This window comes from Callorhinchus milii, unplaced genomic scaffold (genome assembly GCF_018977255.1).
Source record: "Callorhinchus milii isolate IMCB2004 unplaced genomic scaffold, IMCB_Cmil_1.0 Scaffold11, whole genome shotgun sequence".
Classification (NCBI taxonomy): Eukaryota; Metazoa; Chordata; class Chondrichthyes; order Chimaeriformes; family Callorhinchidae; genus Callorhinchus; species Callorhinchus milii.
This window is the reverse complement of record NW_024704752.1, coordinates 3,557,252-3,570,064: the sequence shown is the minus strand read 5'-3', so window position 1 is coordinate 3,570,064 and position 12,813 is coordinate 3,557,252. Positions and strand designations below refer to the sequence as shown.

The window sequence follows — 12,813 nt, the reverse complement described above, 5'->3', positions numbered from 1 at the left end:
GGAGTGAGTGTTATTGTAAGAAATGTTTCAGGCTTGGGATGATTTTGCTAAAGGGAAAACAATTGCAACTTGCCAGAAAGGAGTATAGGAATAGCAACGTGTACATTTCAAGTTACGGACATTTCTTGGGCAAGTAAATATGTTGTGGCATTAGTGCACTTTGTTACGGAAACCAAGTTTGGTGCTGGTATTGGAATACAACTTGGCCCCTTGTTTCTTGATCTTTTACTATTGTTACTCACAGTTCTTAGAAGAATTCTACACAAAGTCTTGAGAAGTAGTGTTAGCCAAACACATTCAAGTTTATAGCAAGGATATATATGGCTGTGGTGTAATTGGTGTGAATTTTCTGTACTGACCTAAATAACCATATTATAACTTGGATGTTGAGAGATATTGTGTACCCATCACTGAAGGACGGAAATGCAGAAGTTCTTTATTTCCTTTAGCCCTACAATCTTTCCTGCTCCTTCTAAGTTTGCATTTGTGTTTTACATTGAGCCGTTTTTTTGTTTTAACTCTTGTTTTCTCCCTAATTTCCCCCCACCCCACCACCACCCCCCCCTCCCTCCCCATTGGAAACTCATGGCAGGGTGTGCTTGGTGAGCTCATTCTAATCCAGCAGCAAATTCAACAGCACGAAGAGGAAGCACGCAGAGTGACGGAGCAGTTAAACTCAGGCTCCTCTCAACAGAAGCGAAAGGTGATGGATTGACCTGTCCTTTGGGAAACCCCCCAAGTTTATTTGCTTGGTTCTGATTTCTTTTGAGGGCGTTGTACATATTTAAATCGTTCATTGGTCTTGCAGGTTTGCCAAAAATTCAGTGAAGGGATTGACCCCATAGGTGCTACTTTGTTCAGTGCTTGGGACTTCTCGGCGTGCAATGGGAATGAACGCGTTTAAATATCTACAAACTGTTCAACTAATTATTTTGTTGTGGGTTATTTGAGCATGCAGTTTGTGTTCTGCGTTTTACCTGCATTGGGTTGTAAATGTTCTTTCAAAACTCAAAATGATAAACTGCGGAGGATGAGGTCTGCACGTTTTCTTTAGTTTTCAGGTGAATTGAACCCATGGGGTCAAAGTTTGAACTGATCCAGAAGGTGCAATCCATGTCAGTGACTGAGCAAGTGTTAGGTTACATTTATTTTGTAAGTGATTTTTTTTTTTATCCCCTCGGCCCATTTGGTTTCATGCTTCCAGAAGGTCCACCATACACTGCTCCCATCACAGCATTCAGCTGTTTCTCAAATGAACACACCGTGTATAGCCCCCATCATCCTTTCTGGTAACCCCATTCCGTATCTTAGTTACCCTCTACGCTCTTCACCCTCCAGGTAAAGCAATACTTCCTGGTATCTGCCCTGAAATTGCCCTTCACTACCTTGAACTCATTCCCTCTTGCCCTGATGTAATAATAATAATATTACATTACTATTTTTTCCCTGATATAGTAATAATAGTAATAATCTTTGGATTTTATATTAATAATCTTTGGATTTGATATGACGTAATCCGGATGGTGCCTCCATCCTTGGGGGGCGTGGTGGGTGGAGAGACAAGGATTCAATACATAGAGGGATGATTTGAGCTTATGTATCTATTTTGATGATTGCTATATAATAATCATCACTATAATAAGACCTTTCACTTCAGGAATACGTCCCAAAGTGCTTCATGGGATATATCGTAAGGTGGAAGATGCTGTGTGTTTTGTTGAACACGGCATGTGGCACTTTTGCTGGGAGCACCTTTAAGGAACAATAATTATTGTTACCCAAAACTAACTTTTTTTCACTCTTCCCTTATTCACTGTCATCTTATTTTTTTCTCTCTAACAGCGAATTGCACTTATAGCAATCACAAGCTTCTGTATTTACCCTCTCCTTCCATTCTGTTTGTGTTCTAATCCTATTGCATCGCGTGTGTTTTCGTGCCGTTTCATTCTCTGTTGACAATTTGAGCCTTATAATACTAATGACGGTTGATTGAAACAAATGTTGACAGGAATGGATCAAAATGCCATTACAAGTTTAAACGTGCATTTAAAAATCTTAAGTAACCTGGTAGCTTATTTGTTGTTAGCCAAAGATCATTGCAACAGACACTGTACACTGCAATAACTTCATACACCAGATGCCCAGAATTTCACCTCGTCTTAGCACTGAAACAGTTTTGACTCCATTCTGACATCTTGTGTAAGACTGTGTGAAATTGTCAAATTCAGGACTAAATCGGAAGTTTTTTTTGATACTGCGTAAAGGCAACTTTCAAATTAAGACAATTTAAGAGTTTCCCACAGTTCTTTGCTATCTTAAACTGCAGAAGATGACCAATCTGACAACTAATCTGATAACCAATCTTTTGTAACAAAATGGACTTGTAGGCTAAGATTAGGTGGAATTTTGGGGTGCAAGATTTTTTTTTCCCCCTTGAAACTATTTAAGGCAGAATGGGGAGGGGCAGGGAGGAGGTTTTTGTCCTGGTAAAATATACTACTGAACAATAATTGTTCCAGTCCCCAGACCTTTGTGCTGGGGCAATTCAACATTTTTATTGAAGAAATTGATTATGGTGTATGATCCGCCTAATCCAGTTCAACCGGAGTTTTTAAGATTTTCTTTCTTTGAGTAGAATCTCTGCAGTGAAGTTAAGGGAATTTGCCCCTTAAATGGTGAGTAAGTATACTCTGTAGACATTTCTTGGTGATTTTAAAAACTTCTTTTCTTCTCTACGGTTAACATTCGTTGAGTTTGGAGAATGTTAATGCGCCTTTCTGACCTGTCATTTTCTGCAAAGTGCCATTTTTCCTTGTGTTTCTTCAGATGACGGATAAGGACAAAGCTGAACAGCTACAGGAAGAGCTGCTCCGAACACAGGTGCTGAAAGCTCAGAACTGTTCGATGCCTCAAGTGTTGGGTGGTTGTAGTTTTGGACATTGTGTAGGGAAATGTAATACTGTGACCTTTCAGTAATAATAATTCTTGCATTTAATATAGCGTCTTATCACGACGTTAAGACATCTCAAAGCGCCTCACAGAATATATTGTAAGGTACATTTTGGGTTGAAACCTCAAGTGAGGTCTTGGAACCCCTAGAGCCTAGGCTCGCAATGCCTCGCTTATGAAGGAGCTATGGATGCTATAAAAACTGGTCTCGCACGACAAGTGACGACAAAGGCAAGAAGTTTAAAAGTGATCGTTTTGTGCCATGTCAAGGAATTAGCATTGTCTAGAGGGTTAATCCGTTAGCAACCCTGTCGCTTGTACTTGCCGTGTTGAGACTAGATCCCCTCCCAAAACCACCTCCTCGCTTTAGATGATCTTGCCAGCCAAACTGACACAAATCTCTTTGCAGGCATACGTCTCACACCTGTTCCTTTATTTTCTTCACCTTGTGTGGCGTATACAAGTGGTATAAAGTGGGCAAGAGAGAACTGTGGCTTAGTTAACCGAACAGTGGTCTCCCAATGCACCATGAACTGAAAGCCGATTCTACTTCAGGCAGTGAATTAGAGCAGGACTTTTTTGTGGTACAAGTGTTCTTATGGTTTCTTGCCCCATCCCCGAAAACTACCTTCAAATGATTTCAGCATAGGCAAAAGAACTTGTGGTGCTTGTAAGTGTGGATGCCTGAATGATATGGTTATTTTTCTCTCTCACGCTTTTTCTCTCTCTCTCTCTGCACAACAGCTAAAGTATCAGCGTATCCTCGAGCGGCTGGAGAAAGAGAACAAGGAACTGCGGAAACACGTGCTTCAGAAAGACGTCAAAGGCATTCACCAGCGCAAAATGAAGGTGATTTGAGGAGGGTTTTCCAGTTTATATAGAGGCAGAAATTTTCAAGCACGGAAAGTGATCATTTGGCTCATCATGTGTATGCAACTAGTTTTTTTAAAATTAATCTCACTTTCCAGCTCTTTCCCTCCAGCCCTTTTGCTGCTCAGTCATGTATCCATTTTTCTTTTGAACAGTTCTTTTGATCCTTTCTCAGTAGCCACTTGTGGTAACGAGTTCACACTCTTATCAACCCTCTGAGTAACACTATCTATTCTACACCTTTACCTCAAATGCTATCCCTTCAGGGAGTATGAGTATGAAAGGATTGAAAGTTGGGAGATCTTCCAACCAACGACCACATTCCAGTTCCATTGAAGTTTCTGCTATATTTCCTGTCCCTCAAATCTCCTCACCATGTGCATTAAATACGAGAATCCCCTTTCCTTTTTGATTTCAGAAATCTTTGATCGACTTGTATTCAGAAGTATTGGACATTCTATCAGACTACGATTCCAACTATAACACCCAGGACCACCTACCAAGGGTGAGTGGCAAGTTGCTGTCAGTTTCTTTGTTCTCACAAGAGAGATTCAGATTTTTTTTGAGATAAATCTACCCTGGGCCATTTGACCTCATCCTCCCAGAATGCCAATCCTCCCATCTTCCTATTACAGCAGCAAGCTCTTTGTTAAATGAGTTACGAACCTGGTTGCATGCAGCACAGTGATGTAATCTGGAAGGAGGTTAATGCTGATCTTGAAGCGCTCCGGGACACTACCCCGAGTGAAGGGTGCTGTATAAAATACAGGTTGTTGTTGTCTAGGGTGGTTAATTGACTGATTGTTTATTGATTGTTTGCGATGCTGCGGAAAGGGTATCGAAGATATTCTGTGTCCGCTTGCACTTGTTTTACTTTCTTAATTAACAAATTATCTTCTCTCAGGTAGTTGTGGTCGGAGATCAAAGCGCTGGGAAGACCAGCGTTCTGGAAATGATCGCCCAAGCACGAATATTCCCTCGCGGGTCTGGTGAAATGATGACCCGAGCACCTGTCAAAGTGAGTAGAGAAGTCTGCGGTTTGGAAACAAGCACTCCATTAAAGGTCCTCATTCGTAGAGCAAATACTTGATTTGTTTGGAAGAAAGTCTCTCTCTTAGGCCTTGAAGGAAGCCTCGGTTCATGTTGGATCCATCTGCTTTGCTCTTTTTGGTAAAGAGCAAATGCTTGTTTTTATTTGGTTCGCCAACAAAATACACGGTCAATTCACTTTACAGTATATTCTTTGAAGCACTTTGAGACATCTTGATGACCTGATAAGGTGCTATATAAAAAGCAAGGATTATTATTATTTGAATGAAACTCTCTTGTTCCTGAATGAAACCTCAGTTCACAATAGATGTTTCTGCTTTGTTCCAGCGATTATGGTGAATAAAATAAGTTAGGCTTTTTGAAGTTTTCCACATCGCTGACTAATGAAATTATCTCGACATCTGTCTCAATAAGTCCCACCCAAACATGTAACGGATCCTAACTTGTTCCAGAAAGAGTTTTTAATTTGTCTTGAATAAATTGAAATGCCAATCCCAAAGAAACAAATAACTTAGACAACGTTTAAGTAATAATAGTAATAAATAATAATAATCCTTGAATTTGATATAGTGCTTTTCACGTCTTCTAGATGTCTCCAAGTGTTCCCAGAATACACTGTGAAGTGAATTGACTGGATACTTGTGGGCGAAATGTGGTAGCCAATTGCACACAGCAATGTCCCACAAACAGTGTTACACAAATAAGCAAGTGATCTCCCGAATTTGTGCTCCACTCCTGATTTTGCTGGTGAAATGTTAACATTTGTTTTACCTGGTTTCTCAGGTGACACTGAGTGAAGGACCTCACCACGTGGCCATTTTCAAAGACAGCTCCCGAGAATTTGACCTCACCAAGGAGGAAGATGTGAGTCCCGCAAGCCTTTTGTTTGACCGTCAGTTGACTTGCCAGCAGAGTGCCAACACTTTCTTCCTGGGCTCCAATGCCGCTGATGTTTGACCAGCTTTGCTGAAAAAGAGAGTTGGATTTTGTCGCTAAATCATTCTAATGAGAATCAAGCAAACTCGTTGGTCGCTTTGCTTATCGATACATTGCTTATCGATCCAATCTGCTGTTCACTTAGTTTCTCTCACTCACATATTTTCCCCCCTTGTTTTTGTAGTGCTGTTACCAAGTAGGATCACTCATTAGTCTCTGAGCCATAATCTTCATAGGTTGATTTCCCTCTAAAATGCCTGAGGAACAAAAAGAGGTTGGCCTGCAATTTACCTCATGTAGCTGTCACTAAGGCCTCCACAAGTTATTTATCCCAGTACAGCTGAATATAGTGTACAAGTCTGACTTGCTATGAATTACAGTACAGATGTTGAGATAACCTATAACAGCAACTTAGGCTTTAGAGTTTTCTTTGTTTCAGTGGCTGTATTGATATATGCCTTTGAATGTACAGGCCAGGAGTTGTAATGGAAGTGTAAAATACAGGTTAAGATCAGCGGTGACCTGGCCTGAGATCCCAATTCTCATAGATGTCCACTTTTTGAAACAGTAGTCCTCTGACTACTGAAAGGTGATGAGCAACACTCCTGCAATGGAGTGTTAAACCTTTTCTCTCCAGTGTCCAATGCTGGAGTAAAGCTTCAAAGTGGACGTTGTTTCAACGACCCAGCTGATGGCTTTTGTAACGCTTTATTGGAAATTAATAACTATTTGATTAATTGAACTCACATAGTCTAAGCTGACACTGCAATGCAGCAGTGGGGGGTGTTACATCGTCAGTGATTTCGTCCTTCGGGTGAGACGCTATATTGAGGTCTCGTCTGCCTGTTCAGGTGGACGTTAACGATCCCATGACACTATTCGAAAAGAGCAAGAAGTTTCTCTCCCGTTGTCCTGGCTAACAATCCCTGAAATAAAACCGGTCAACAACAACTTGCATTTATATAGCGCCCCTTACTCAGGGCAGAATCCCAGAGTGCTCCAAAGCTTTGGAACTCTCCCTCAATCCTCCAACCTTACCTCTATCTTCCCTTCTTTTAGACCACGACTGAAGACCTTCCTCTTTGACCGTGCTTACAGTCACCTCCTCCCTCCCCCTGGTTCGGCGTCAGACTCCATCACTGTTGAGCGCACAAGATGCTGCCCCTTGTCAAAGGCACAATATAAATGCAAGTTGTCGTTGAAGTACTTTTCTGCTTTTCTGTGTACAGCTAGCAGCGTTGCGGCATGAAACTGAAATCCGAATGAGAAGCAGTGTAAAGGAAGGGCAGACAGTCAGTCCTGAAGTAAGTAACGGATAGATGAATATTGCTAATTGCATTAATGCCTTTAAATCCGATTTCAGGGTATGTTGAAGTTTATCGGCATTTTGAACAACATTTTACAGGAACAAACAAATACCAAATACGTTTCTGCTAATGCCGTAGTTGTGGATTGGTATAGTGACCGCTTTTGTAAATGATACATCTCAGTGAAGCTATTTGTTGCTGATTAATGGTTCAGTTCACTTTGTATTTGACTTGTTTTTTAGACAATCTCCTTGAGCGTGAAGGGTCCAGGCTTGCAGAGAATGGTGTTGGTTGATCTTCCCGGTGTCATCAGTGTAAGTGTCGGAATATGCTCTCTCCTGTAGATGGGGGTTACTTGGCAGAAGCCACCCACAAGCGAATTATCAAGGAGTCATCTTTAACATTGCTGATCTGATTGAGAGGTTTTCAGTAAAGTTCTGAACAACAAATGCCAAGTCACGGTTAACTTCTGAACCCAGATTTGAGATAATAGTTTTTAAATCGTTTCAATGCACTTTTTTTCTGGAATGATTTGTGACTGTCTTGGGATAAAGTACGTTTCGGGTAGTTTATTCAGTTCAGGCTTGCAAGGTGTGACTTCTGTGCAGTAGCCTTCACCCTGAAATATTGTTGTACCATAAACTATTCAATTCATGAAATTTGCAGCTGACAATCAGGAAACTGTTGTCAGTACAGTGTTACTGATCAAATGAGGGTAAGGTTTTCTGTGAAGAAACAAACCTAAACTTTTCTTTTAGAGGGTACTGATGAACCTGCTTCCTACAGTCGTGTTGATCTGTTTTGTTCTCTTCTTTTGAAGACGGTTACATCGGGCATGGCCCCTGATACCAGAGAAACCATCTTCAGCATAAGCAAGGCCTACATGCAGAACCCCAACGCCATCATTCTTTGTATCCAAGGTAAATGGCAGCCACTTGTATAAAAGAGAATTTATTATTAACTTAGGTTGGTATAGCACCTTTCACATCAGGAGGATGTCCCAAAGGGCTTTGTGGGAGATACTATTAAGCAGTGACTGCTTTTGAGGCCAAATTTACTCTTAGTGAAGAAAATATAATGTCCGATGTGCGAATGCTAGGTGCACTGTTTCTTCTAGTGCCCTGGCAACAAATCCCCCAAATAAAAATTGGTCACTTGCTCGATCGTTGTTTGTGCAACATTGCTGTGCACAAATCAGCTGCTGGGTTTCACCCACAAAATACACAGTCATTCCACTTTACAGTATAACCTGTGAAGCTGTTTTAGACGTCTCAATAATGTGATAAGGGACTATATCAAATGCAAGGATTATTATGAAACAAAATTATTTTTTTGAAAACAAATCCGATATCTTTCACTGAGTCGGATGCAAATAAGCTAAATGGCCGTTGCTTTGTGCTCACCCACATAAACCGTCTAAAATTACAATAAAGCAAAAACTATTCAAGGTATCAAATAGGTCGGCATGTTTCCTTTGGCTATTTATGTAGCTGGAGTTTTCGTGGTCTTGTGTCTTGCAGATGGATCAGTTGATGCAGAACGTAGCATTGTGACGGACCTGGTCAGTCAAATGGACCCACACGGCAAGAGAACTATCTTCGTGTTGACTAAAGTGGATCTAGCAGAGAAAAACCTAGCTAGTAACCCCAGTCGGGTATGAGCGTAATAACTAAGTTAAAACTTATGCAATACATCTATGAGGTCCGTCTGCTATCTTGCTCTTAGCTCTCTGCGTCCTTTCTGTGGACTCTACCTATTTCCAAAATGTATATGATTACGCTCTAGGTTACCATGCAATTAGGAACATTGTACAGTACATAGAAAATGTATAAAGTATTCTGTTGAGTAGCCCATTAGATATACGTGCTATCGCTGTAACGTGTTGCACCTTTACAGATACAGCAGATTGTCGAAGGCAAACTCTTCCCAATGAAGGCTTTGGGCTACTTTGCTGTTGTCACTGGCCGAGGTAAGCCGCGATTTTAAAAGCTCCGTAAATTGTTCATTCTAAGCCAACTATTGCTACTTAGGACTTTTATCTTGCTGGAAAGAGTTATACAGCAATAGAGACTTACCTGTCCTGATCGAGACTGATGAGAGAAGTTAACATGTGCATAGTTGGAGTCCTGTAGCTCAGTGGTTAGAGCACTCGGCTTGCAAGCGAGACACCTGGGTTCAGTTCCAGGCAGGGCGAAACCTTGGGCAAGTTTCCTTACTTTCAAATCACATGGTGAATTTCCCTTGATGGCTCAACCCCTATTTTGTATGTTGTTATGAGAATGCTTGACGTGTGTGTTTTGTTTGAATAAAACAGGAAACGTCAATGAAGGTATTGATTCCATAAAAGATTATGAAGGGGATTTCTTTCAGAATTCAACATTATTGAAGTAAGTTTTTTTTGTCCAACTTCTGTTGCCTTATTTCCAGGTTTTAAGCTTAACATTGGGGCACAGAGCACTTGGTTTCAGGAGCAGTGCAATTCTCACCCATTGGAGGATAAACACAGTGGATATGAATGACAGTGAATTAGCTCTCCATTGAGAGAGAAAGAGAAGAACATGAAAGGACTTGAGATAAAATACAAATGAAAAGAAACAAAATCATGGCTTGCAAACTGAACGATTTCTGGGACATTGCAAGGCTCAAATTGATTGACGTGTTTGTCTACGAAAATACAGTCATTTTCCTCGACACCAATAACTTCAAAAGAGCTTTGAAGCCTTTAATATTATAGGTGCTACCTCAGATTCAGGGATTATTGTGCCTGCCATTGGTGCAACAATGAAATGATCCTATGATACTCCGTATTCTAGGCATGTTTACTGTGCCTTTTACATGTGTATAATGGAGGTCAGGGGACTAATTGAGTGCCTTTGCCTTAAAGGACAGGAATGCTGAAGGCTCATCAAGTGACTACCAAGAACCTGAGTCTGGCTGTATCTGACTGCTTCTGGAAAATGGTCCGGGAGTCTGTGGAGCAGCAGGCAGATGCGTTCAAAGGTAAATGCATAATCATTGTCACGTTATTCAAGACTGCAGTAATTCAGTATCACAATCTTCCAGATTAGTGTGGAGTTCTGTAGCTCAGTGGTTAGAGCACTCGCCTCGCAAGTGAGAGGCCTGGGTTCGATTCCCAGGCAGGGCGAAACGCTGGAAAAGTTTCGTTACTCCACACGCCTCTGTTTACCTAGCAGTAAGTAGGAGCCCAGTTGTTAGTCGATTGGCGGATCGCTTTTCTGGGGATAATAATTCTTTAAAAAAATAATAAAATTGATCACTCAATCCACGCCTGTTTGTGGGACGCTGCTGTGTGCAATTGGCTGCCACGTTTCTCCCATGAAATATAGAATCAATTCACTTTACAGTATGTTCCGTGAAGCGCTTTGAGACGACTCAAAGATGTGATAAGCCGCTATATTAAATGCAAGGATTATTATTAACAGTTTAAATCATTGATTCCATCAATACTGCAAAATGCAACCCCTCCCCTCTCCGGCTTTGCTTCTTAATAGTCGCATGAGGTCTGTCCTGTGGGAGATGCAGCTTGTAATTTGTAGTGTGGTAACTCAAATTAAATGGTAACTATAAAGAGCTGGAAGGACGGGCGAAAAGTGTGCACCTCCTATAATTGTATAGAGTTGGGGGGTGGGGGTGAGGGGATAAGAGAAGCGTCTCGGCCCATCTCTGCACAGAGGAAAGGAAAAATTGCAGAGAAAGTCACTGTACTGTGCACCTTGGAGCAACAAAGGCATCATTAAGAGAGGTCTGAGCAAGTTGTCTCCGGGTACTGTAACCAGGGATCTCAAAGAGATGAGAACAATCACTTTATTAAAGCAGCTGTCTTATTGACTCTTGTACTGTACTTATTATCATAAAGGGCTGCATGAGGCTTGACTTATCAAGGACAGGAGGTGGTGCTGTTGTGCTGCTGTGTAGGAAGAGGAGGTTTACTGCAAAAGCACCACCAGTTATTATTAACCAAAAGACTGATGTGAGGAATTGGTTTGATTTGCACCTGTTAGTTTTGCAAAATCGCGTAACATTCCTCTTCAAATCACTTTGATGATAAAAAGAGCCATGAGAATGAATTAAATAATCGGACAAGGGGCTGAGAACGAGAGTTCCATTCCCCCACCACCTCGAAAGGAAAGCAGAGATAAATATTGGGAGAGTGACCACGAAACAGGAAGTGTAAAGGAATCGGAGCACAGAACTACGATGGAAAGAAGTGGAGCGAAGAAGCTTTGAAAAGAACGAGCAGACCCTAAGGGGTTCAGATAAACTGAATTTAATATGTTTAAACAACAGCACATTATCAATGTCTTTCACATCGGGAGGATGTGTAAAACAATTGAAAGAAAAGCAACAAGTTGATGAACGCAGAAGAGGGAAGTTGAACAACCAGTTCAGATTTAATTTCTTTAACAGAGATGTGTGTGTGTCCTCTCTTTTTTCCAAAAGAGTCTAATCATGGCACCTTTTATTGCCACTAGGATAAGCCACTAGGATAAGCCACTCTAGGATAAGCTGATACAAAGTAGAGATTAGACCTGAGATGTTTCTGTGTTTTTATAGCTGAGCAGGACATGATGCATTTACTGGCATGTTTTAATGAATGGGTTTTTTAAACAAATTTTTGTGAAATGCTAAGTATTTCTATCTGCTGCTAAAGGAGTTTGTTTCACGTGTTTTCCTCCCGTGTCACCAAAAGGCAACAACTTTGATGACTTTATAATAATGATCCTTGCATTTGATATTGTGCCTTATCATATCTTCGAGCGCTTCACAGAATAGACTTATCAAGTGAATTGACTGTATATGAAATGTTCATAACTATAGAAAGCGAGGATACGCATATTCCAGTCAGTGATTGTCTTATGTTTAATATCCCAATCTTCCCTTGGTCAAAACTCAGCAGGCTTTGTATGTAAATAAGCAATTTACTAAGGTGTCTACTCGAGGTGAAAAATGAAGCTTTCTTCAAATCCAATAACATTTGATCTAATGAATCTCAGAGGGGATTGCTGTTGATCAATAGTCGTCATTAAGATGAGGATTGTTCACGGCGCAACGTCACTTTAGAGAAAGCAGACAATTTAACAATCTGAAGTTGAATAGCTGCCAAGTTAGGAACAAGTCTCTTTACTTGTGAGTGAGAGTATTTTGCAATTAATCCTCCTCCTGCAATAACAAGATTGAATTTAGTCAAGAAATCCACAAGTAAGGACTGAAAAGTGATACTCCCAAGTAATCACTGGCTGTACTATAAATGAAACCAGTAAGAACGAACTTGTATTAATTGCCCTGATGTCCTATTATTATTGTTATTGTTGTAATTAGTGACTGAAAAGGCTGATTCTCAACTAGAATAGAATTCCAACTATTCCGCCAATTAGTTGTGCGTGAGTGCAGAAGTGTGAAGTTTGTACTTGTACCTATTTTCTTTGAGACTGGTGGTGAATGGGCAATCTGTCTCTTAACTCCAGTACCCTAGCATCCGCCCGCTCTCCCCGTATGTCAATCACCTTTGGTGTTCCGGGAATTGAGTAAGATAAAATCTGAACTTGCCAGAGCTGTAAATCACCAGATTGGATTGTATCATTTATACAGTACAGTTTATATTTATGTAACACCTCTCCATCGGGAGGGAGTCTTCAAAGCACTTCCTAGTGCTGGGTAGACACCCGAACTGAGGGAGTTG

The 12,813-nt window shown here is 40.9% G+C and overlaps 1 protein-coding gene across 7 annotated transcripts in view; it reads left to right on the top strand.

Moving 5' to 3' along the window:
- Nucleotides 1-12,813, top strand: part of opa1 (OPA1 mitochondrial dynamin like GTPase) — a 46,367-nt gene that overhangs the window by 12,065 nt on the left and 21,489 nt on the right. For 4 of the 7 annotated variants that reach the window (XM_007902420.2, XM_042339087.1, XM_007902419.2 and 1 more), the window contains 13 exons: nucleotides 593-703; nucleotides 2,827-2,880; nucleotides 3,694-3,798; nucleotides 4,238-4,324; nucleotides 4,724-4,837; nucleotides 5,653-5,733; nucleotides 7,035-7,109; nucleotides 7,355-7,426; nucleotides 7,933-8,032; nucleotides 8,633-8,766; nucleotides 9,009-9,081; nucleotides 9,427-9,499; nucleotides 9,997-10,112. In XM_007902420.2, the coding sequence (XP_007900611.1) occupies nucleotides 593-703; nucleotides 2,827-2,880; nucleotides 3,694-3,798; nucleotides 4,238-4,324; nucleotides 4,724-4,837; nucleotides 5,653-5,733; nucleotides 7,035-7,109; nucleotides 7,355-7,426; nucleotides 7,933-8,032; nucleotides 8,633-8,766; nucleotides 9,009-9,081; nucleotides 9,427-9,499; nucleotides 9,997-10,112 (1,195 nt within the window). The remainder of the gene's footprint in view (nucleotides 1-592; nucleotides 704-2,826; nucleotides 2,881-3,693; nucleotides 3,799-4,237; nucleotides 4,325-4,723; nucleotides 4,838-5,652; nucleotides 5,734-7,034; nucleotides 7,110-7,354; nucleotides 7,427-7,932; nucleotides 8,033-8,632; nucleotides 8,767-9,008; nucleotides 9,082-9,426; nucleotides 9,500-9,996; nucleotides 10,113-12,813) is intronic. The other 3 variants (XM_007902422.2, XM_007902421.2, XM_042339088.1) reach the window with 1 other exon arrangement.